The sequence below is a fragment of the Leucoraja erinacea genome, chromosome 14 (genome assembly GCF_028641065.1).
Source record: "Leucoraja erinacea ecotype New England chromosome 14, Leri_hhj_1, whole genome shotgun sequence".
In the NCBI taxonomy this organism is placed as follows: Eukaryota; Metazoa; Chordata; class Chondrichthyes; order Rajiformes; family Rajidae; genus Leucoraja; species Leucoraja erinaceus.
The window spans coordinates 43,959,158-43,985,722 of NC_073390.1; the positions used below are offsets into that span (position 1 = coordinate 43,959,158).

General features: G+C 42.5%; 1 protein-coding gene across 5 annotated transcripts in view; it reads right to left on the reverse strand.

Moving 5' to 3' along the window:
• Nucleotides 1-854: 854 nt before the first annotated feature.
• The window catches only part of slc33a1 (solute carrier family 33 member 1), a 32,621-nt gene continuing 6,910 nt past the window's right edge, over nt 855-26,565 (reverse strand). For 3 of the 5 annotated variants that reach the window (XM_055646287.1, XM_055646288.1, XM_055646285.1), the window contains exons 2-8: nt 20,275-20,384; nt 17,145-17,943; nt 12,905-13,098; nt 9,126-9,310; nt 3,535-3,652; nt 2,795-3,010; nt 855-2,644 (exon numbers count right to left, since the gene is read on the reverse strand). In XM_055646287.1, coding sequence (XP_055502262.1) covers nt 2,477-2,644; nt 2,795-3,010; nt 3,535-3,652; nt 9,126-9,310; nt 12,905-13,098; nt 17,145-17,889 — 1,626 coding nt within the window. In that variant the 5' untranslated portion in view covers nt 17,890-17,943; nt 20,275-20,384 and the 3' untranslated portion in view covers nt 855-2,476. Of the gene's footprint in view, nt 2,645-2,794; nt 3,011-3,534; nt 3,653-9,125; nt 9,311-12,904; nt 13,099-17,144; nt 17,944-20,264; nt 20,385-26,565 lie in introns of all 5 variants that reach the window. The other 2 variants (XM_055646289.1, XM_055646286.1) reach the window with 1 other exon arrangement.

Consider the following 26,565-nt stretch of genomic DNA (forward strand, 5'->3'; position numbering starts at 1 on the left):
ACTGTAAATGGATCGACTGTAATGTATTGTCTTTCTGCTGACACACAAAAAGCTTTTAACTGTACCTCTGTACACATGACCTCACTGCTTTCATGCATAATTGTCTTTAAAGTACCTGTATATCAAATTAATTTTGAAAGTTTCTAGCAATTGCCTACAATTGGTTGTGAGTTACCTCTTTGTTAACTAGCTTTCAAAATCAATCATAAACATGCAAAAGAAAAATATTTAAATTGTTGAGAATTCAAAATGCATCAATGCATCCCAGTAAATTGAGTAAAGGTCCACTGATTTGCACGGCACCCTTGGTTCCATAGCCTTGCTGGATTATCTGTTTTGTTGGTTCAGAGATTGCAGCCTCAGAGTTGAACGGGTACAGGGACAGTCAGCCAAGATGCCGGCCTGCACAACCGACTATGGGAACGGATCTGCCAGCTCCTTCAGGGCCAGAGTTCCAGAGCTCTGGCCGTAGGGGGCAAATCGACCTGCCGATTGACCGCAGGAGTCCCGATGAGGTCGAGATCGGTACCACAATTTTGGAGAGACTTCTGGATTAGAAATGTCACTGACAGAAATGGAGATCAATAACAAAAGGAAAGTTTTTTTCACCCCATAAAGAATTGAGTAGGTTTGTGGAAAGCAAAATACCACCTGGAGCTATGTTGGATATTAATTACAGATCTATTTTATTTAACACTGTAATTCTCCTCAAGCAATAAACAGTTTTGCGACAGGGAAAAGCTACCAGCAAGTCTGAAGAGTCCAAGTGGTAGTACAAAAATTAAAAAACATGAATCTCCGTGGTAATAACAAGAACAAATTGAATAGATTAATGAATAGAATAATTCAAGATGTTTTAAGATTTGTTTTTATGATTTAAATAAAGCAAATCACAATGTGGCAATCAGCATAAGTTATTCAAAGTTTGTTTAAATTCAAGTAGGTTTTTGTCACTATAATGTTCTTCTGAAACTGATGATCAAATGCTTCTGCTGCTATGCTTGCATATTGTTTCCTCCGATATAACTTGGATTTTTTTTTCACATTTCATTACATCAGAATGCCATAAAACAGTCCACATCCAATTAATTATTTTTTCACTGTTATGTTACCAGATAAAGTAGCTAATTCTAACGTTGTATTCTTCCATAAACAGCCAATGAGTTGAATGAACACTTTATCTTTTGCTGGAGCTTTTGATGAAAGATGAAAGTTGTTAAGAACTTCACGACAACTTCAAACTCTACTTCAAATGATTCCATGATATATTTCACAACCACCGAAAAAAAAAGATATGGTTCTTGATTTAACACCTCATTTGAAAGATCATATCTCCATGGTGACCCACTAGATTAATGTGCTCAAAGCCTGGACAGATAGTTGAATCACAAACATTGGATTGAATTGATTACCATATGATAACGCAGTTCCTTTAGTTAAAAGAATAAGAGCATTTCACTGTTGGAATCTTGTTTTCATTCGACAATTTTGATATTGAAAAAGGCATTATGGAAATTAAAATAACTAGACGGACAATAGATAGATGTCGACTTTTTGAATGGAATCAATTTAATGTACAATTTACAAGCTATTCTGTTTTTTGGACATTTGTCATACAAAGGATCTGTAACTCTTTTCACTGATGCTGCATGACCCACTGAGTGTTGGATACTTTCTCTTCCTGTTCTGCCGCTCCGATTTCATTAAAGTTCGTCCCAAGTTATTTTGTATTATAAAATTCTAACTAGTTGAAATAGGTGTGGGACTACATTAATGTGGTAAATTGCTTTTATTTCCATGTGGGAAGATACAAAAATTTATGGTACATGGTACGAGGTTGGGTATTTTTTGTCGAGGATGATTCTTTGTAGACTCCTTCCTCTATCATGTTACGGTCCAATTGTGTAAAAGAGTTTCAATGATATATAACTGCAATATTGTGTGCAGGAAAAATAGTTAGCACAATAGTATCTTTCATGTAAATTGACCCAAAAATGTTCATATGAATTTTCAATTCAAAATTTGACCTCGATTTAGAGAGGTAGTATGATTATTGGATTTACTTAACCAACTGTGCTCTTAAACAATTGCCTTATGAATCCGTTAAATAATTTGTGCTTGCAGTGGAGGGACAGTGAGCTTGCATAGTCAATCACCCAGTTTCTCTCACAAAAATACAATTCAGTTTGGACCAACTTTTAAAATGTGTCTTGTATGGCATCTGAAACAATGTAACCTGATAGCTATCTATGAAGTGAATTTTGCACCATAGGTAGGTACTGTAACCAAAGAAAACAAAAACAAATGCATCATTAAAATTAATTCAATGCATACCATCACCAGTTGTAGCATAGACTTAACTATTCAAAATAAACTTTATAAAATGGATAAAATACTCTTTTTTCTCCTTGTTTCCATGAATATTGGTCATGAGGTCTAAATTTCATAAAACTCCAATGTTCCCATCACTAAGACCTCATTTATTCCTCTTGCACTGCCACGTGGATGGATGTTCATCCTGCAGATTTCGGAATTTCTTTCCATTGCAGAGCCACCAGCCGAACCCAAAAATAATGCAGAACGCAGATTCTACATAGTAGCCATCCATTACAGTTGAACAAGAACCACCAGATTTAACACAAAGCTGTATGGGAACAAAAGAAAGAAGATGGAAAATGAATGTTTCAATTTAAATCCAACAGAGATCTGATTTGTTGTGATCAAGCACGAAAAGCACACCACCCCTACAATCCCACAGATCACACATCCACACCTCTAGTAAATGAAAACTCACCTCAGAATCTATTGCCGATCTACAGCTTTGTTCAGGTGCACCTATACACTTCTTGACAGTGAGTGGATCCACCAACCAAAGAGCTAATGTAGCTGGCCAGTTTCCAGCAAGGTTAGAGATGGTATTCAATAAAGTCATGTATGTTCCTCCAATCGAAGGATCACTAATTTTAGCATTAAATGCCATAACAGCTACATACATGCTATAAACAGCCACCTGAAAGGGGAGAATATTTAAGAATGATATAGTTGATCAATATTGAAGGCAATGCAATTTCAAACAAATGGTCTTTTAACATTTTAACAAACAAAAAAACTTACTGACAGTTCTGCTACAACGTGCATTTCCAAAAAGCGAATTACATAGAACATGATTGATGAATTGTGGTACGGTCTTTGTATTATGCAGAACTATTTAAAAGTTACTTTGGAAATTGATGTCTTAATATTATGAGTGTAACAGGAAACAAACTTCATTCCTTACTTTAGAACTCAGTTCAATTTCTTTTAAAGAAAAAAAAATCTGGATGTTAGCAACCATCTCAAAATTAAAGAGAAAGGAAAGCGATGGCTCAAGGTTGGCAACTCAGATTTCCTGTGTATTATATAGTTTGTTCAGAAGCATGAATTTATACATTTTAGTTCTGTTCCTTTAGAATTCAATAGCTTTTTAAAAAAAAAGCCTTAAAATACTACAAATGTTAATGTACTACATTAAACTTTTGCAATGCATTCACTCACCTGATGCAAGGCATAACTGAACAACAGCGCTCCATAATAATACGTAGGAAACTCTGTGCCCTGTTTTACCATTGGAGTCCAAAAAACTAATAAAGCAAATATTATGCCCATGGTTAATCTGTAACAGAGACACAATTAAGTTTAAAATCAACAAATACACAATTAAGTTTGATGACCACCAAATATAACTGATCTTAAAATCATATTAATATTGTCTTATTTCAGATAATAGTCACCGACTAACATACTTGTTACAATGCAAAAATAAATTATAAATCAGGTAGACAGTCATAAACTTTGAGAAGATCATGAAATTAGGTTCCATTGAAGTTAATGATATTGAATTTAAGAAGTGCTTTGTGATGTTTAGCATTACCCATGGAAGATGATACCAGGTTCTCAACCTAAAACATCACCCATTCCTTCTCTCCAGAGATGCAGCCTGTCCCGCTAAATTACTCCAGCATCTTATGTCTATCTTTGGTGTAAACCAGCATCAGCAGTTCCTTCCTACACATACTAATTAATTACATCCCAGGATTATGTTTCAATCCTTCAAAAAAATATTTGACACAAAGCATTTTTAAGTAGGAAAGCCAAATTCAGGTAGAAGAAGGGACATTTGAAGGAACGATCTGGGAGTGACTTGATAAGGTGCCAAATTTATGCCAGTATTTTGATTGAAAAGTAGATATAAACATTTATAATGGAATAGTGGTCAAAGAATTGGAACAAAGAGGTCACTGGAACTTACATTTTGGAGGTACCTTGCATGATATCCATTAATAGTTAGATTAAACGAGTACTTACCAGTATGAAGTTTGATCTGTATTTTATGAGGAGTTACGGTGAGGGATTAAGTGAAGAACCCAGCAGGTACTGCGCATGCGGCATACTTCGAAGCAGCGGTGTGGAATCACAGAATAGACACAATATTTGAAGTAAGATAGTAAAGATCACGAGACATCAGTTTATTAGCTTGATCTATATAATGAGGGTGGGAGCGGCGGGCACTTAATCCCTCACCGTAACTCCTCATAAAATACAGATCAAACTTCATACTGGTAAGTACTCGTTTAATCTAACTATTTTACTTCGGAGTCACGTGAGTGATTCCGTGAAGACTTCAAAGGTCTGTGATTTCAAACCGTGTAACAGTTTTTATTTCACTCACTGCCGAAGTTTATGAGGGAGGAAGTGTTATCGTAATCAACCAGTTGATCTGCTTTCAAAAGAAACAGAAAGGTATTTGTTAACAATAACAACATAAAAGAGCTCCTCTGAGCTTAAATTAATATTGCAGTTTGTAATATTCTCCTGCAATTAAATCAGGTTTATCAACGGTTTATAATAAAAACAAAATGTTCTGAACGCCGTTCCCTTGACCATTCTGCTGTATTGAAAATGTGGTCAACTGGGATGTCCATTCGTTCAGCCGCTGATACCAATGCTGCCCTAGTGGAATGGGATTAAATGTATTATTATCTATTCCGGCAGCTTTCGGTACCTGTTTGAGCCACCTTGGAGTGGTTTGGCTCGTACCCCGTCTTGGGTTACTGTGGTTGACCCATGGGCTTTCCTCTCCCTCTAAGATTGTGGGTTGTGTCTATATATAGTAGTAGATGGGTCACCACACTCAACCTGGACTCTGGTGGGTAGGCCCGGAATCCCACCAGTGAATTGGGCGTTCCTGGTCCATATAGCCATATAACGACTACAGCACGGAAAACACAGGCGATCTCGACCCTACTAGTTCGTGCCGAACTCATAATCTCGCCTAGTCCCATATACCTGCGAGTTAGATTTTACCAGACCTAAATATGAACGTGATGCGTCTGGGGTAATCACCATGTTATCCAGTCTGGTTTATGGAGTGACTGGACTCTGTGAGCGTGTACGAGAGCCATAAGCATGAGCGTTTTTTAAAAACATAGATTAAGCAAGCTGAGGGATCTGGCTGGTGCCATCTCTGAGACATGTCAATGTCACACCAATATCCCATACATGGGTATATACCTGGGTGTTTGGGGCTTATATTATAGTTGCCCTTCATACCTTCAGTGGATGGGATCCCATGCTCTGCTGACATGCTGTTTTAGATAAGCAGATAAGGCGCTCCATGCTGTATTTACGGCACTGTAACTCACCTTTTAGTCATGGTGTAGATGTTCCAGGAACTCCAATACGTCAGTGGTTGAATAGTTCGTTTTCCCTGCGTCGTGGCAGTATTTTACCCATGTTAGCTTTTAGTGACTGTTCGCAGGGATGCCGACATGGTGGTAATGGTTCCTTTGGATAATCCCAGTCCCTGGTAAGGTCTATTCAAACCCTGCACCCAGGAGTTTGATGTTTCCCTGGCATGGGTGGCTTGTGCCTGATACTGGGTTGAGTCAGCAACCATGGTCCACTAGGGAAATCCATAGGTGACTCGCCCACCGTGTCGTGATGAACTGGGAACCATGGCTGTGTAGGCCGGTCGGGCACGTTCAATATCTCGGAGACAGATCCCTCTGTATTGCGAAGTGCCCGTCTGATGAGGCAGAAGGGAGGAAGGCAAAGCAGAAATTCCCCCTTCCAGCGTATAGGCATCTATCGCTGCTGCCTCTAATCTGGTTCCTAAGTCACATACATGGGTTACTGGTGATTCCGTCTTGTGCAACCAAATTGATATCTGGCTTTCAAACTGCTTAATAAATTTAGCAGATATTTTGGGTTTGACATCTATTCAATGTAATCATAGATTTTACCCCGTGACATGGTGTCTCCCACTGTGTTCTAGCTTCCTAGGACATAGGCAGCTGATAGTTAAAATGTCTTTTGACACACCATTGCCAGATTTGTTTGACCAATTTGTTGCACAATAATGATTATTATGCTCCCCATATGGTTGATATAAGCCACCACCATAGTATTATCAATCCGTAACCACATATGTACGTGCTGCATTTGAAATGCATATGCTTTTTAGCCCAATAGGCGATCACCAATCCCAAGTAGTTGATGCCCGGTATGTGTAGTAACGATGTTTGTGAATTGGTCCATCTGTTACCTGTGCTGGATATGGAGTTTAGTTGCTCCCCAGCCTAAAGTACTGGCATCGGTTTTTAATAACCAGGTTGGGATTGGTGATGATAATAGGGCTGAAAACTATGCCAAATATATGTCTGCCCACCACCTTAATTGTGATATAGCTTCAGTGGGTACATTCATGATTTGATTATAGTGACCCAAGTACCTTGGCAAAGTAACAGTCATATGGACGGAATTATTATTGAAGCCCAGATAATCCTTGGTAGTTAACGCTTCAATTCTGGTTTATCTGGGCGTGGGATAAACCTCAGCTTTAGGGAGCTGTTTCGTAGCTAGAACTGCTGCCACAGCTAATTCCTTTGTTCCCCTAATATGAGGATATCATCCAATATATGCCATGATTATGCTTGTTTTCTTAATATTTTCATGGCCATTTATAATAGTTTAGGGCTGAGGTTAGACCATAGGGAATGCTATATGCTCCCATGGTTGCCCTAACCGGGATATCCATTATCCAGGTAAATTTTTTTAGGTATCTATAATGATCCTAGTGTATGGGTATAAGATAGTTAGCATCTTCCATATCAATGCTCCCCATAGGTATCCTAGGGAGATCAGATGTCTGGCAGTGACAAGAACCCATCTCCATCTTAAAGTGTATATACTCAACAGATTTATTTAGTGATATTAGATCAATGATGATGCTACATTCACCATCTTTTGTAGTTTTGGTGAATATATTCGATACAAATTCCAATGGCTCATGTTTACTCCCATGATCCGTTTAGTAATGAGCCTTTCTAGTTCAGCTTGACCTTCTCACTTCTCTTTTCTTAGAGGGAGAAAATGCCCTTTGGGCGCATTGCTGAACTGGCGGTAATATGCCCAATTTGAATTCGTTTTTATCCTCTCAGACTGTTGAGTATATTTTAGTTATTTGTGACAGCATCCCATGCTTTATCCACAAGTGTAAATGCCCCCCCACGCAGTTAGTAGAACACCCTTGTTTAGTGTAAACGGGAGGAACCAGACTACCTACCTCCATGTTTGTCGTTTTTTCATGAAGGCGTAGTTTGCTGGTATGCTGGTGCTGTCGGTGGGGCGGCGCATCTTCCCACGGCTCCGCTCTGGGCCCCGTCTAAAAAGAACTTTGGGGGTAAGTTGAAGCGGTCGCCAGGCTTTCACCAGTCCTTGTTTGATTCACTGGTGGATGCCGAGGGGTGCTGCCAGCTGGGTGTTGGATGCGATGTCCTGCTCGTTCCATGGCCTGCCTTCATGAGGCGCACAGGTTTATCTGCCTCTCTTCCCGCAGCAGCGGTTTGCATAGCCCCATATATTTGGGGTTGCGGGCAGGTCTATATGCACCATTGTTCAGTCGAGTATCCCAAATTTGGGAACATTTTAGGCGTCAGCACCCTGGTAGTGCAATGGGATAGTCTCATCCTGGGAGAGTATAATCCGTGGAAAAGGCGAGCAAAGGCGGTAACATCTTGACCCTTCTGTAGAATTCGCTGCTTGTCTGCGAGTCTGCTGACCCAGCTGCCTGCGGATTTGCCTCTGGAAAGGCCTGCTCCTGCAGGACTTTTGTTGGGAAGATGGTCGCGTGGAGGAGCCATGTAGTGGCCCACGACACCCAGTAGCTCTTCCTGATCCTGCTCCCCTGGCATACTGCTGTTCTCGTCCGCCTGCCCAGCGTTTAAGCCAGCCCAGCCCTGGCCTCCTTAGCTAGCCTCAAAAGAGGGAGCAAAAGGGTGTGCTAAATTGGAGGAGGCATAGCTCAAACTCCGCTGTTGCATCAATCCCTTGACAAGGGAGATGGCTAGTGCAATAGCACTGGGGTAGGAGTCAGCTCCCTTGGCATTCAGCCAGTGCCCCTTTTCTCCTGGAGGTGAACTCCATGACCTCCTCTGGCTTGGGGAGACAGACATACTTATTTTGCCTTCTCCAACCTGTTCCAGTTTTGGAGGAAGTTGGCTCCTGTAGAACCTGTAAATTGGGAAGATTTTTCTCTTACCTGCATGTAGAGGCTGCCTGCCGTTTTCCAGGCGGCGTTGTGGCGGTTCCCGGGCGGTGATTCTCCTGGTCAGGAGTCTGCAGGGCTGCCGGTCGGGTTTTTTAAACTTCCCGCCGGTCCGCCGCTGTTACCAAACAGCTGTTCAGCGGACCGGTATAGCGCAGCTCCTTGCAGCGGTCCGCAGCGTTAGCGGTCCGGGTGGCACCTTTGGTCCGCAGCGTTTGCGGTCCGGGTAGCGCTTTTTCCCCGTCCACTGTCGGCTCCACGCTGGAGTCGAAACGGGGCCGCTCACCATGCCTCTCTACTTTGCTCCCCCTGGAGCAAAAACCACAAGGCCCGATTAAGGTAAGTACTTACCTCTCGTTCCTTGGATGCGGGAGCTAGCCCGACTCCCGCTGGCCGCGTTGCACAGCTGTGCGATAATGCCGCATGCGCAGTACCTGCTGGGTTCTTCACGGAATCACTCACGTGACTCCGAAGTAAAATTAAGTATTATACAGCCACCTCCACCCTCACACAATTTAGTTAGGAAAAAGATAAACATTACCTGAATGGCATTGCCCAATAAAAAACATTCAGCGGTTTATGGCCAGCTGTATATTTGCTTATTGCGATGGGTAGTAAAATCTGCAGAGGAACCATGGGCACTGCAAGTATAGCCAACTGCTCTTTAGGCACTCCCATTTCAATCAACTTCAGTCCAGTCACTTCATCAGCAGCCGAGAAGCCAATCTGTAAATGTACATGTTCAATGGAAATATCAATTGCTTTTATAAAAAATACCAGCTTTTAGATGTTTGCACATAACATAATTTTAATTAAAACCATTTCCTACATTATGTAAAAAGATATTACGTAATCAAAATATCTGGTTCCAAAAAAGACAATTCAAATATTTACGGCTGAGCTAGGATGCATACCATTTTTCTGCCTTCTCAATTAATTTCATAACCACTCAGTTGCTCTTGCAATTGTTCATTTTTTTAATACATACACACACACACTACCTGCATTTGAATAATTTCCACTGCAAATGTTTAGTTAATCATAGTTACAAAACAAAATTGAGTATATCAGGAAAAAAAATGTAGTGCTTGCAGCATAACAGGTTTTACAAACCCTTTGCTTTCTGGAACAATGCATCATAGTATATTCATATATTTTTTGTGTACAAATTGCAAACATGGTTAGTAAAAACATAAAATGAGAAAAAGTAAATTAATGCCCAAAAAAATTCTATTGCTCAAACTATTTTTGCCAACAACTCCCCATTCCGTGTTCAGAATCAAATACCCAATCAGACCGATGCACTTTCTCCAGTGATGCTGCCTGACCCGCTGAGTTACTCCAGCACTTTGTGTCTTTTTATGCAGTTCTTTGTTTCTACACTCCTTGATCGGGGCGTTAGATCAAAGATGCGAGGAAGCTCACATGTTGTATGATCACTGGCCTGGATCCTCTATATTATCATCGAAGGGAATCAATCATTTTACAATTTTATGATATCAGAAATTTGACTTCTTATTTGAATGACAAGAATAAACTTCTCAAAAGTTTCTAACCTACACATTTATTTTCATGCAGTGCAGCATTCTGCATCCACTGCATCACAAATTACAGGGCAACATCTTCAAATTATTCTTCCACTATTCCAGTTATTCAACTTTTGGAATTTGTTATATACTGGGATCCTGAGTGAGGATTGCTATAATGGACATCCCAGAACATTCTTCTAGGCTGGAATGTTTAATGTGATGGCGGCAAAAAACATAACAAAAAACGGTTTAATATCAGCATTCTCTGAGGAGTAATTCACAAGTTTTTCCTCTCATACGTTTACAAGTCTTCCATAAATGCCTGTGCTATTAATCCCACTGCTCATTGTTATAACACCTTCTGTATTCAACCCTCTCTCTGGATAGCCCAGAGCCAACTGGAATACAATAAATATATATATATATTCAAAATGAACATCAAATTACAATGGCTCTATATTACATTTATCATGGTTTGTATGATTGTACTATACCAATAAAATTGAAAAAACATTGCTTTGTGATTTTGCCCTACATTAATACTATTTAATTTTCCATTGATTGTATTGTAGACAGTTTAATTGAGTGAGATTAAGAATGCAATAAAAGTAGATCATTTTTATCTTGAAAAAATATAACAGTTTAATTGAAGTACAAAGGAACTTAATTGAGTTTTGGAATCTTCAATTGTATATCAAAAAAACAAATATAAATCTGTTGAGAAACTAATTTACCAGAGATACAGCGGGATACTTAAAATATATATTAAAAAACTATATTTGAGTATATCAGCTACGCCTTAAAGCCAAAGTAGGGAAAAAACATAAATCCAAAATGTCAAGCTTTGTGGAATTATTATTGGAGTTTGGAGCATCTTTAGTAAAGGTTACGGCTTCAAGACTTGGTTGAGTGGCAATGTACATCAAGAGATTTCCAATGTCCAATTTATAAGATATTTAAAGGGAAGCAATACCATAAAAGGTAAATCAATCAGCTCTTGCTCAGTAGAATTCTATCTGCTTTCTCATGTAGTACATTGAGTGATATGACATCATTTTGATAAAATGTAGTTCCTGAAAGAACGATTGCTAATGCAATTCATACAGATGCAAAGATGGTATTTGATCAAAACTCCAAATTAAAACTAATGATAATTATTGACCTGGTTCAAGAAATTCTTAAATTGTCAGAAGTCCAAGTATAAGGAGGGATTTTATGCCAGATTGGATCTGTAATAACTGGTTAGAAAATCTATAGCAGGAAAAGAGCAATGATTAGTTAGGCAGCCAAGTATCTGGTGAGGAGTTACTTAGCTTCACTGCCAAAGCCTTTCCACCTTCCAAAAAAAATCTCCAATTGTCTGCAATGATAGCAGCTCTAAAATTTTTCAAATGTCTCAACGCCATCCAAGGTACAACATCCTTGATTAGCACTCCATCATCGGCATTACATAGTAACTTCATCACAAAAATGTTGTGGTCGCAATAATTATCATCATAACCATATTTTATTAGCCAAGTATGTTTTGCAACATACAAGGAATTTAATTTGTCATAGTCATACCATTAAAAGCAACAGAACACGTAAAATACATTTTAACATGAACATCCACCACAGTGACTCCTCCACATTCCTCAGTGATGGAAGGCAAAAAAAAGTTAAATCCTCCCCTTCTTTGTTCTCCTATGGTCGGGGGCCTCGAGCCTTCCGTTGACGGGACGATCTTGGCTCACGCAGCCGGCGGCGTTTGGGCCCTCGCGTCGGGGCGATCAAGCTCCTGCATCAGGTGGGGAGGTGGGAGGGGAACCTCAGCTCCCCTGCGTCGGGTGATCAGACCCCGGGTCGGGACTGGCCGAAACCTTCTGAACATTGTCATCCTTCAAGTTACTCATTGTCCCTACTTGAAAATATCCCACTGTTCCTTCATTGTCATTGGGTCCAGATTCTGATATTCTTTGCTGAACAGCACTGTTGGAGTGCCTTCACCGTGTGCTAAGAACCAGAGAATTAACATACAAGGACACAACTTTCAGTGGTATAAAACCTTGTAACTATGTCCCATTTGCCTCACTCAATTGTTTCCTAGAGCTCACGCCCTCAAGTTCTGGCAGCATCCTCATAAATCTTTCCAGCTTTGGAAAATTTCCCTAAAATTGGTGAAACTGTCAGAAAAGATTGCAAAATTTTGAACACAAATATTCAATACATTTTGGGAAATCAAATCAAACCAAAATTTGGCTTTGATCCAAATGGTATGAATTACCAATACAAGCTTCCAGAATTTGTGCTAATTTGCAAGCCTTTGAGAAGGCTCTAAAAATTAAGCTATTTCTATAAGGTACAAGGGCAAATCTTGAAAACATTGGATTTTTAAAACATAAGAAATTGGCTACCATACACCAATGTTAATTCCAAACGGCCCAGTATATTTGCTAAAAAATGATTTACTTCCAGGCAGCGGAATGATCAAAATTTTGTTTTGTGATAAACCCATTATTTTAGTTTTGGCAAGTTGAAAGGACGGCATTTATTGACCATCCCAAATTGCCCTATAAACATCATACTGCTCAAATATTTCAAGGAATATGTCCTAAAAATACACCTTTCTCAGTTTCATAGGAAAGACTGCTGCATTTAGCAGGTTTATTAACTTCAATATTAGAAGCAAAAATCTAAAAGAAAATCAGAAGCAATTAATAAAAAGGCATTATATACTGTGATTTTTAATTGGCCTTAAGGTACAGCATTGTTTCCAAGTTACTTTTAAAACACTTAAGTTAAATTATCTTACTTTTGATGTTAGCAGAAGGAAGCAGAAATTTAAGATAGCAGGCATCCTTATTATACTGAAGAGCGACTTGTAAGTTTCCTTGATTCCTTGCTGAGCAGCTTGATGCAACGCCGCTCGTCCATTGTTTTCCTTTTTAAGAACCATTACCAAAGTTGTTGTCACCACGAAAACTATCCCCCAGAAAAACAGAAAATCTAAAAGTAGAAATTTTAAAACAATATATTGAATTGAAAAATGTGTAACTTTTTCTTGGTAGACACTTGTAATAATAGTATGATGACCTTGTTTACATTTCAAAATCAAGCTGTCAGCTCATGAAACTTGCTGTAAATGAGGAATTTGTGCAAGTTTGAAAACAATGTCCTTTATATAATATTGCAGAAAATGACAACATTTGCAAAAAAGTTTGATTTTAGTTCAGGCCTTGTGGAAAATAAGTCTCCTAATTTGAAATTAGCTTCGGAGTTGGAATGATACAATTAAGTAAAAATTGATATTCAGCCTTACATACGATATCAAAGAACAGTACTGCAGAGAATGAGACAATTTGGCCCAAGAAGTCCGTTCTGGTTCTATCAAACAACAAATGATGCCCTTGCTCTTTCCCCTCCAAGTAGTTAGCCAATTCCCACATGAAGCAGAACTATAGAATGTGCATCTACCACCTTGGCAACAGCAAGCAAAATAACCAAATCCCATCTGCTCACTGGCACTTGTTGGGATATATGCAAATATATATTATGTATACTATTTAGCCTTTACTTTAAATTCCATTTCACTTTGTTAAATATGTCTTCCTATCTTCAACAATATAAGGCTTCTGTTCTAACCCCCTTACTTCCTATCAACTACTCCAGAATTCCAGGATTCACTGTTTACAATTTCAGTACGAAAACATCACTCTAAATGGTGACAAAACTATTAAAAAAAATGTAGATTAGAAACTATAGAGTAAGTTGCAAAATATCAGGAATATTTGGTCTTGATTTCCAGATGAAAGCTCAACCAGGTTATGCATTGAGACAAAAGTAAAAGCATGACATTTTCAAAATCGGCTTTATAACATTATATTCCGCTGAATTACATTAAACATCTGCAGAACCTTTGCACAATAATGAACAGAGGAAGTTATTTGGACCTTGAAGGCTGTTTTGACCTTCAAAGAAATAATTGCTGATCTGCAACTTAAATCCCTGTACAGATAACTTTTCCCTATATCCCCAGATTGGTTGCCAAAAATGTATCCAGTTTCAAACTAACAACGAACAAGTAATCAATTATCGTCTGCAAGAATGTTCTGCGTTTTTCTTCCCCAATGTACATATGAACTACATTTCCCAATTTCAACCTGAATGCCTCGTTCCTTCGACTTACCCATATTCCTAGATTCCCCAACCAGTAGAGTTTCCCTCCACCTAACCTGTCAATTCTGTTTAACATCCTGAAATGTTCAGTTCAGTTATCACTTAATTACCTAAATTTCTGGGAATGTAGCCTTAGTTTATCCAATCTCAGCTCAAAATTTAAACCTTGGGAACCCAGGTGCCATTCTGATAAATCTGCGCTGCACTCCATCCAAGAATAATACATTTCCCAGAATTGTTTACTGTACTGGAGGTGGATACCAAGGCTTTATATAACTGTGACACAACTTCTTTCCCGTAGCAAACATCATCTTTGTTTGTAACTGTCCATGACATTTTAATGAACTATATTTCTAGATCCCAAATACTTTGACTTCTGTACTTTTAGCTTGAGACCATTTAGTAAGATGGTTTTATCTTGTGTTCAAAGTGGCTGGTATCACATACCCAACGCCAAAATCCATTTCCCACTATATTGTTTAATTGTATATTTTCTTTTAATTTTGAAACAAAGAATGCTGGAAATATTCAGCATGTCAGGTAACATCAATGGGGGGGGGGGGGCTCTTCCTCACCACTAATATCAGCTGATTTACTGAGTAGATCCAATGCTATTGGTTTTTATTTCAGATTGACAGCATGTTTGATTATTGGATTATTTTTTTCTTCAAACTTATTTGAGAGAAATTGTGGGTGTTACCAGAGTGATCACCATATATTGTTTCTAACCTCACCTTCAGCTGAGTGACGTTCAGGGTCAATCACGCCATTGAGACTGATGTCACTAATCAACCTGATTGGGCAAGGATGGCAGATATCCTCCAAGGACATTAGTTGGGTAACTGGGCTTTCACAGTAATTCAGTGGTTTCAAGGCAACCATTCTTTCCATCAGATTTTATTTCTTGATTGAGTTTATTACTAGAATTTAGGTTCCCGGCTACTGCAGTGGAGTATCAGTCTCCTGCATTCTACGTAGCTTCCTTTAAGTCCTTTAGAAATGCAACATACAGTTGATCCCCACATTGATTCTTTCAACAAACTATATGCTGCTAATGTGAATGCTTGTCTATTTTTTTTCTAATTCTGTTCTCTTGTTCAGTAAACTTTATTAAATGGCTTCTTTCAATCCATGCACATTTTCTTGTCCATTACTTTAGCTTAATTTTCAAAAGATTCTAATAGATTTGTCAGGCATGACGTATCTTTGGAATAGACAATAGGTGCAGGAGCAGGCCATTTGGCCCTTCGAGCCAGCACCATTCAATGTGATCATGGCTGATCATCCACAATCAGTACCCCATTCCTGCCTTCTCTCCATATCCCTCGACTCCGCTATCTTTAAGAGCTCTGTCTAGCTCTCTCTTGAACGCATCCAGAGAACCAACCTCCACCGCCCTCTGAGGCAGAGAATTCCACAGACTCACAACTCTCTGTGTGAAAAAGGTTTTGCTCATCTCCGTTCTAAATGGCTTTCTCCCTATTCTTAAACTGTGGCGCCTGGTTCTGGACTCCCCCAGCATCAGGAACATGATTCCTGCCTCTAGCGTGACCAAACCCTTAATAATCTTATATGTTTCACTAAGATACCCTCTCATCCTTCCAAATTCCAGAGTATACAAGCTCAGCCACTCCATTCTATCAACATATGACAGTCCTGCCATCCCATGAATTTACCTGGTGAACCCATGTCGCACTCCCTCAATAGCAAGAATTGCAAGAACCTCATGATATCACATATTGAATCTGAATATACTTTGTTTACAAAATTATTAAGGCTTGCATAACACTAGACCATTTTTTGGTTAATCAATTGAATATAGGATAACAAATAAATTTATTAATACACTGGATTACAGACAAACTCAGTGGTGCAGAGACAGGGACTGAAGTCACCACAGGAAAAGAAAGTTGTGTTCCCGCGCCCTCAACTAAGACAGGAAAGGTCCTTTAATCTCCAGGCTCAGATGTACGTCTGGGCAGTTTTGGGAGCTCAGTGCAGGAAGAAGAGGCAGGTAAATATTTGAATGGAAAGAATTTGTCACGGTGAGATGGCAAAAGTCTGGGACTGCTCTTTCAGAGAACCTGTTCCAAATCAATGGTCCAAATGCCATAGATTCACATGATTCACTGCTATCTGGGTGCATAGACAAGTGAAAATCTGTTAAAGATTTCAAATACACTATGTGGAGGGTTGAGCGATACAGCTGGTGCCAGTCCTGTCATTGTAGTTAGAGCAATGCTCTATGGTGTAGGTGATTGAAGGAGTACATCCTCCAATTTAGTGAGGATAACTTTGTAGGTAGTACAAATGATTTTACATTGAACCAATGACAAACTAATATTAGCAAAACAAGGACATTCCCCATTTTCAAACTACAATATTCTTGCAAACCACAAAATTTACCTAGTGATTCTGCAGCAACTTCTGCCACTTAATGGTTTTATATTGAAACTGCGTGCAGATTGTGTCATTGAGTTAAATGCTTCTAACAGACACAAGGAACTGCAGATGCTGGTTTACAAAGAGAGACACAAAGTGCTGGAGTAACTCAACCAGTCAGGCAGCATCTCTGGAGAACATGTATAGGTGACATTTTGGATTGCGACCCTTCTTCAGACTGAAGATGGGTCCAAACCCAAAATGTTACCTATCCATGTTCTCTCAAATCACGTATAAAAAAGACATAAAGGTCAATAATGGCGCTGTTAGAAGAATGAAAGATAATGTAGAAAGTGCTTTTGTAAAACATTTTGTTAAGGAAAATGCTGGAGTTTTCACTGTATTTTGAATTGTAGCTTTGCAATACCAGTTCTAGTGTAAATGCCTCCCAAAAATAAACATGCAGATTGAACGGTAAACATTCAGCACTTTACCTGCTAAGGTGACTATTCCAGTTGGTTGAGATTGGGTGCGTAGATATTTGTTGCAGAACTCAGCTGATTCCAGTGCCAAAAAGAGTATATTACCCAGAAAGTAACCAGCTGTCTGTCCAACTGAATTGCAAGTAGATGCAAGTCCGACGTTTTCCTTGGACAGCATCGTTAATGCCCAACCATCCACTGCTATATCTTGCGTAGCAGCCAGGAATCCAAACATAAAAAACACAGCTGTAAGTTTAATAATATTGGGGCTGGTGTGTTCATTGCTTTTCAGTAATTCATCCACTTCATATGATAGAAAAAACATAAAAAGGCCTAGAAAATACTGAGTTGGCACCAGCCATGACTTTCTCCGCCCAAACCTTGAAAAATAAGCAGCGTCCACTAAAGGTGCCCACAGCAGTTTCAGACTGAAAGGCCAAAATACAAAGCTGTAAATAGCTTGGTCTGAATAACTAACATTTTTGCTCTGCAGTATTAGTGGGATGCTCCCAGCCACACCAAGTGGAATTCCCTGCAAGACATAGAGGAATAAGAGCAATAGAATGTTACTAAGATCATCTTTAAGAACTATATTATGATTGGATTTGTATAATCCATTGTCATTCAAAAGGGCTTTTTTTTCATCCATTTCCAAACTAGTGTCGTGGGTAAATACTTCATTTTGCATACGCCAAGCTTCAAGTGGATTTTGAAGACGTTGTCTACTGCGTTCTTTAGGTACACCCGATGACGACATGTCAGATCTAAACAGCTGAGCTCAGTTTTTCAATCAGTGTACCACATTAGGAGCCTAAAAGCAACAGGGCAAAAAAACGATAATAAAGTCATAATTGTCCAAAAGCATTTTCCTAAATCAGAGATATTTTGCATTGTATCCCAAAGCATCTTTCAATATATATTTTTTTAAATCTTCTAAAATTATTCAATTGGAACGCAGGTTCCATTACAATGTTTAAGTAACATTTTGACAGGTACATGGATAGTTGGACCAATGGGCCTGTTTCAACACTGTATGACTATAACTCTCTTGCACAACTTTCTAATATGCTACCCCAGAAAAATGTTTCAGCTGTATCTGTGTATATTTTTACTTTCTTACAACCAATCTGAGTAATGGCTTCATTAAATGTGAACAACCATAAAGTAACAATTATCATCCTTATTAAACCCATCACCACATGAATGATTTTTGAGCTCATGTTAAGAGGAAAATAAAAACCAATCACCCAAATGTTTTTAAAAAAGAGTTGTCATTGGCAATTTTGGCTAATAGTAAAACTCTCAAATTTTTGAGCATCAAAAACCATCAGCAGTTCACGTTTTGCTGTATCATAACTTCAATAAACAAAAGCAGTTATAATTAATGAATCAAATTGCATTTTGGTTGGGAATTTCCTTAATTTAAACTGTCTGTTCACATAAAAAAGAGAATGACTCAATTTAGCAATGTTACAAAATTTTGAGATTTAAAAAATCAAGTCTGTAATTTATCCCATCAGATAAAGCATAAAAATAAGTTTAATTTGACATCTAATTCACTTTCATATCTCAAGTATTTAAAAAGTTATGGCCATTTTCATACTCGGAAATTAGCATCTTGTTCCCTATTGATTTTCTATGGACATAACAAAAAAGCTGTGATCATGGACAGTCAAAAGGCCATAACCTTCTTAAAAATTAAGAGAACTGATTGAAATTTTCAGTTATCGTAGATTGAACCATTCTGAAACAAACATAAAATAATCTAACTTGGATGACCTGAAATTAAAGCATATAATTAGTTAGTTACCCAAGTGTAGCAAATTTCAAACTTCAATTACTAGATCTAAACATCTATCCATTTCTTAATAAATGATTAACGTTTTTAAATAGCCCAAGTGTCCAAATAATATTCATAAATAATTCACAATAAAACATGATTTTAAAATCTAATTTACATTAATTTATAGGCCAAATGGAAGGAATTTAGTGTTCAATTGCTGTAAATTAAAGTCCATTTTAAATCGGCTTTCTAGTGGGATCCTGTGAACGCGCTGGTTTAGAACGTTCACATTGCAGTGGATTTGTGCCCTCAAATGCCCAGAAAAATACTGCGGGATATAAAGAGCCCAAAATTAGCTACTCGCTATAGAAAACTTTATATACAGGGTTCTTAAGAAGCCCCTTTTAATGTAAAAATAAGGTACATACCTTTAATTGTTTGCTTTATAAAACCCTGGGGCTGCGAGAGGTCGCGGGTTTAGAGAGTGATTTTTAAACTACTACAACTATTATACAAGGCCATAAAAACTAATAATACCTTTTGCGACGGGGTCTTTCAGCGATTTTTCGTTAATGATTTACTAGGCTGAACATTTTCGATTGCAACAGCCTAGTAAAAATCGCGTTTTAAACCCGCCCCCTCTAAACAGCGCCAAAATCACGCACACGGGGTGGGGCAGATTCTCAGCCACGATTCAGGTAGGTTTTGTAACATACCTACTCAATTTACAATAATTACTGGGTGCCTTCCCGAGATCATCAATAACTTGTACAGCCTCACTGCAAAGGGGCAAGCATACATCTGACAAGTTGCAGCTAACCAAGGAAAACACTAATAGGAGAATTTGCCAGACACCCTCTACAGCTGCAGACAAATGTCACACGACGCTTCAGCGTGATTGCAGACTTCATACGTAGATAGGTGCAAAATATCCATGCAGGTGTGACTTGCACACCCTGACAATGGAGTCAGCATGGGTAAGAGGGAATGAGTAGCTTCTTCCATCAGGCAGAATAAAATGGACCCTCCCCAAATACTCAAAGCTGTTTCTGTACCCATTGCTACCACGTGGTCAAGAGCCACGACAGCAAAATAGGGCTGTGCTCTTATACCCGAAGTGTAATTGCAGCAAAAGGTAAACCATGCAATGGCTTTTGATCAGCTTAATGCAGATGAACCATGCCTTGGGATGTTGCCAAAGCTGATTTATGAGTTTTCCATTCTGCTCATCCATGAAAATACTCGTGACTTTGATTGGTGGAGGGGACACAAGGAGAGAAAAATGCATCCGGACAATGAATTACAAAGACAAAATGCATTTATCAAGGTAGCCAAAACCAAATGCTGACCCTTTCTTACTTTACATTGGTCTCTGGCAGGGCTCACTCATTGCAAATGGCTGTTGTTTCCTTCCTCTAAATACAATGACGAGGAGAAATTCCCGTTTCCATTCAGAGAAGTAAATCAATCTGAAAGTAAAACCAAGATAATGGTCAGTCACGTTTTAGGCTTTATTTGAGTGCCTCAGAAGGATAAGTAAGAGATGGACCAGAAACCTAAGATCCTAAATATGGGAAGAAGCTTATTTAAATGTTGCCCAAGAAGAACAAGGTGACGTGCCTCAATGACTATCGACCAGTGGCAGTAACGTCTGTGGTGATGAAGAGCTTTGAGAGGTTGATTATGGTACATATCAACTCCTACCTCGACAAGAACCTCGACCCACTGCAGTTCGCTTACCGCCACAACAGGTCAACGGTGGATGCAATCTCACTGGCTCTCCACTCCGCTCTGGAGCACTTAGACAACAAAAACTCATGTCAGGCTGTTATTCATAGACTACAGCTCAGTGTTTAATACCATCATCCCTTCCAAGCTGGTTACCAAGCTATCAGATCTGTGTTACTGCCCATCCCTCTGCAATTGGATCCTCGACTTCCTCATCCACAGACCACAGTCTGTCCGTATTGGTGGAAATATGTCATCCTCGTTAACAATCAGCACGGGAGCACCTCAAGACTGTGTGCTCATCCCCCTGCTGCTGTACTCACTATATACTTATAACTGCATAACTGGACATAGTGCAAACTCCATCATCAAGTTCGCTGATGACACCACTGTTGTGGGACAAATCACTGATGATGATGTGTCAGAGTATAGAAGTGAGATCAACCGATTGACCAAATGGTGCCATCACAACAACCTGGCTCTCAACACCAGCAAAACCAAGGAACTGATTGTGGACTTTGGAAGGGGTAGGATAGGGACCCACAATCCAGTTTACATCAACGGGACGATGGTGGAAAGGGTCAAGAACTTCAAATTCCTGGGCGTGCATATTTCCAAAGATCTCTCCTGGTCCTAGCACACTGATGCAATCATAAAGAAGGCACATCAGCACCTCTACTTCCTGAGAAGATTATGGAGAATCAGTATGTCAAGGAGGACTCTCAAACTTCTACAGGTGCACAGTAGAGAGCATACTGACTGATTGCATCGTGGCTTGGTTCGGTAACTTGAACGTCCAGGAGCGGAAAAGATTGCCGAAAGTTGTGAACACTGCCCAGTCCATCATCGGTTCTGACCTCACCATCGAAGGGATCTATCGCAGTCGCTGCCTCAAAAAGGCTGCCAACATCATCAAAGACCCACACCATCCTGGCCACACACTCATCTCTCCGTTGCCATCGGGAAGAAGGAACAGGAGCTTGAAATCTGGAACATCCAGGTTCAGGAACAGCTACCTTCCATGAGGAACCTTGTCAAAGGCCTTACTAAAGTTCATATAGACAACATCCACTGCTTTACCCTCGTCAATTTCCCTAGTAACCTCTTCAAAAAATTCAAGAAGATTAGTCAAACATGACCTTCCAGGCACAAATCCATGTTGATTGTTCCTAATCAGACCCTGTTTATCCAGATGCTTATATATATTATCTCTAAGTATCTTTTCCATTAATTTGCTCACCACTGAAGTCAAACTAACAGGTCTATAATTGCTAGGTTTACTCTTAGAACCCTTTTTAAACAATGGAACAACATGCGCAGTACGCCAATCCTCAGGGACTATTCCCGTTTCTAATGACATTTGAAATATTTCTGTCATAGCCCCGGCTATTTCTACACTAACTTCCCTCAATGTCCTAGGGAATATCCTGTCAGGACCTGGAGACTTATTCACTTTTATATTTTTCAAAAGTGTCAGTACTTCTTTTACTTTGAACCCCATAGTATCCATAGCTACTGTACTAGTTTCCTTACCTCACATAATTCAATATCTTTCTCCTTGGTGAACACCGATGGTATATATATGGTATATTGTGGTGACTCCCAAGGGTCAGGCCATTTCCACTATCGAACCCCTCGGCACGGGAATGGATGAGTCCAGGGGCGGCCCTTAGCTACAGGGATAAAGGGCAGGGGTTTAGGTGCAACCTCCCTCTTGCAGACTCGACTGGTTAGGAGAAGGGCAGTGATTAAAACACCTCCTGAAACACCTGGCTCCTTGCTTTCATTTTGGGATTATCATCGCGCTACATTGGTGACCCTGACGCTCCATTGTCGTCATGATGGAGGCAAAAGACAGAGCCGCCCATCCGTCCGCCTCACAGGCCGACCGGGCCCTGTCTCTCGATGCGGTCTCTGTTAAATTACCTACCTTCTGGACCGCCAAGCCTTGCATCTGGTTTCAGCAGGCGGAGGCCCAATTCCTGCTGCGGAGCATTACAGCAGATGACACCTGATACTACTACCTGGTGGGAGCCCTCGATCAGGACACGGCCGGAGAGGTAACTCAGTACCCTGCAGACCCCCCCGGCCACCGAGAAATACCTCGGCTTTAAGGAGCTCCTGCTCCAGTTTTATGGGCTCAGCAGAATGGAGCGTGCAGCCAGGCTCCTTCATATAGAGGGCCTAGGTGACCAGCAGCCATCATGCCTCCTCAACGAGATGGTCGCGCTCCTGGATGGGCACACGCCGTGCCTAATGTTCAAGTACACTTACCTGCATCTGCTGCCGGCCTACATCCTCCTACAACTTACTGACGCCTCCTTCGCAAACATCAGGGCCCTCGGTAGGCGCGACGACGCGCTGTGGATGGCGCGCCCGGATGACATCAGCACACTGGATGTCTCTCCGGCAGCGCCTGATTTCCTCCGGTTGGGCGGGGGAGCTGTGGAAGCAGTGACAGCTGCGTCCCGGAGGCCTGTGCGATCGCCTCCCCGCGGCCGTGGCGGGTACCACACGTGCAGTCCAGCACCAGCAGGCTCCAAGCTCCACCAGCAGGAGGCGCTGGTGCTATTACCACCAGCGCTGGGGTGCTGCAGCATGTCAATGCCGTCAGCCATACATGTTCCTGGGAAATGCCGGGGCCGGCTGCCAAAAGTCCCTGCAGAGGCCGGCCAGATTCATCGCCTCTTCGCCTGGGATTGGCGCTCCGGGGGTCACATCCTCGTGGATACCGGGGCAGAGCTGAGCGTCCTGCACCCTTTGCTGGCGGACATTCGTTTCGGTAAGCGGGGGTCCGTCCTCACCGCGGCGAATGGCAGCCCCATCCGCACATATAGGGTTTGCACGGTCCAGATTGTGTTCGGCGCCTGTTATTTCTCGTGGAGGTTTACCATCGCTGATGTCTCAGTCGTTGCTCGGGGTCGACTTCCTCTGAGCCTGACATCCACCAGGCGCTCCTGGTGGATGTCAGGCATCAGCGCTTGGTCCACGCCACCACGATGGAGCCGATCACACTGCGTTTGGATGAGCCGGTTGTACGCCCCCTGTCATCCGTGGATTCCTGCTTTGCTCAGGTCTTGTCTGCGTTCCTGGACATCCGGACCCCACAGTTCCAGTCGTCGACCCCCAGGCACGGGGTGGTTCATTTCATACCGACTACCAGCCCACCTCTCCACTCACGAGCACGCCAACTGCCACCGGATAAGCTACGCCTGGCACGGCAGGAGTTCCACACAATGGCTTGGGGATCGTCCGCCCTTCAAACAGCCCATGGGCGTCCCCACTCCACATGGTCCCTAAGGCAAGCGGGGTCTGGCGGCCCTGCGGGGAATTATCGGTGGCTGAATGCCTCTACCACCACAGACCCGATACCCCACATCCCACATCCAGGACTTTAACGCCCATTGACTGGGGCTACTTTTTTCTCCAAAGTGGATTTGGTGCAGGGTTACAACCAGATCTCGGTCCACCCGGAGGATGTGCCCAAGACAGCAATCATCACGCCGTTCGGGCTGTACGAGTTCGTGCGGATGCCGTTCGGCCTTAAGAATGCCGCGCAGGCATTCCAACAGTTAATGGACGGGGCGTGTCGCGGTCTCGTATTTGCGTTCATCTACCTCAATGACATCTTGGTGGCCAGCCGCTCACGGCAGGAGCAATGTGCCCACCTCCGGCAGCTCTGTCAGCGGCTCAGCGAGCATGGTTTGGCTGTGAACCTCACCAAGTGCCGGTTTGGGGTAACCACCATCGACTTCCTCGGCCACCGTTTTGTACCCACATCATGCGGCCGCTGTATCAACTTCTGGCGGGTGGGCGTAAGGACGTCGAGTGGACCGACGAGGCGGTGCCGGCATTTGACGGCACGAAGGAGGCCTTTGTTCGGCTGTACTGCTGGTGCGCGCGGGGAGATGCCCCGACTGCCCTTACGGTGGACGCATTGGAGTCGGCGGTTGGTGCCGTGTTGGAACAACTGACGGACAGGGGTTGGCGGCCCCTGGCCTTCTTCAGCCGGCACCTCAACCACATCCAAAGTACAGTGCTTTCGACCAAGAGCTCCTTGGCTCTTGTACCTGGCCGTGCGCCACTTCCTGGAGGGCCGCCCATTCACGGCTTACACACACCACAAACCGCTCACATTTGCCCTGGCAGAGGTTTCCGACCCCTGGTCCGCACGACAGCAGCAGCAGTTGGCGTACATCTCCGAGTACACCACCTCCTTCCGCTTCACCCAGGGGAAGGAGTTGTCCCGCCCCGCCCCACCGTCGACGCCATTTGCGAAGTGGGATGCCTGCCTACCGGACTGCCATCTCGGTCCTTCGCCTCGAGGATGTCTCTCTCGCCTCTGGAGGAGCAACAATCCTGTGCGATGTGTCGTCCGGTCAGCCGCGCCACATCATTCCTGCCGCTGGAGGGATTTCGATCCACGGGCTGGCTCACCCAACCATCCGGGCGACGACGGCACTCGTGACTGCTCGGTTCATGTGGCACGGTCTGCGCAAGCAGGTTGGCCACTGGGCCCGTATCTACATTCCGTGCCAGACGGCGAAAATCCAGCTCCATGTCCGGGCGCCCCTCCAGGAATCCGGTCTACCACGCCGGTGTTTCGACCATCTCCACATGGACATTGTGGGGCCTCTCCCGCCATCCCGGGGCATCACCCACTTCCTCACAATGGCGAACCGCTTCACGCGGTGGCCGGAGGTCATACCACTGGCCGATACTTCAACGGCTACATGCTCTTGTGCATTGTCCGCACACTGGATTGCTCGCTTTGGGGTGCCGGTGGACATCTCCTCGAACCGGGGGCCATCTCTGAGCTGTGGTCGGCCATGACTCCCTTGTTGGGTGTGCAGCTGCACCACACCACGACCTATCACCCGCAGGCAAACGGGCGCGACTCTCCGGCCCGGACTGGATGGACGAACTGCCTTGGGTCTTGTGGGCATCCGAACTGCGCCTAAGAAGGACTTGGCCTCATCCTCAGAGGAGCTCGTTTATGGGTCGCCACACGGTGCCCGTGGTGATCGTGCCTTCGGCGCTGGGGCAGCAGGGAACAGCCTCATCGACTCTACAGCACCTTCGCGAGCGAGTTGGCAGACTCGCGCCCATTGTGATGTCCCCATGTGTTCCTGCCCCCTGATGCCCACCGGATGCTGCTCCAGTGGCCGTATGAGGGCCCGTTCCAGGTGTTGGAGCATGGACAGGCAACCTTTGTGTTGGACATGGGGGGGGGGCCAGCCGGAGGCCATGTCGATTGACCGGCTAAAGCCGGACACATTTCGACATTGACCAGCCGGTGTTGCCCCCCCCCCCCCCCCCCCCCCCCCCCCCCCCCCCCCCCCCCCCACCTCCGCGGCTCCCTCCACATCTGCCGACCCCACTATCGGCCGACTTCCCTACGCGGTCTGGTCGGGTTAGACACCCGCCGGTACGTTTCATGCCTCCGGTTCTGGGGGGGGGGGGGCCCTGTGGCGGCTCCCAATGGTCAGGCCATTTCCACTATCGAACCCCTTGGCACGGGAATGGATGCGTTTGGGGGCGGCCCTTAGCTACAGGGATAAAGGGCAGGGGTTTAGGTGCAACCCCCCTCTTGCGGACTCGTCTGGTCAGGAGAAGGGCAGCGATTAAAATACCTCCTGAAACACCTGGCTCCTCGCCTTCATTTCAGGATTATCGTTGCGCTACACTATGGTATGTAGACACACTGAACTGTTATCTTCTGTTCCATATTATGTTTACATATTCCGTTGTGCTGCAGCAAGCAAGAATTTCATTGTCCTATCTGGGACACATGATAATAAAAACTCTCTCTTGACAGGACATGGCAAAATTTGACAGGGCACAGCTAATTACAACTACATTGACATCCAATAAATAAATACATTGAAAAGTGAAACAGTGGGAACAAAAGGAAAGGACACA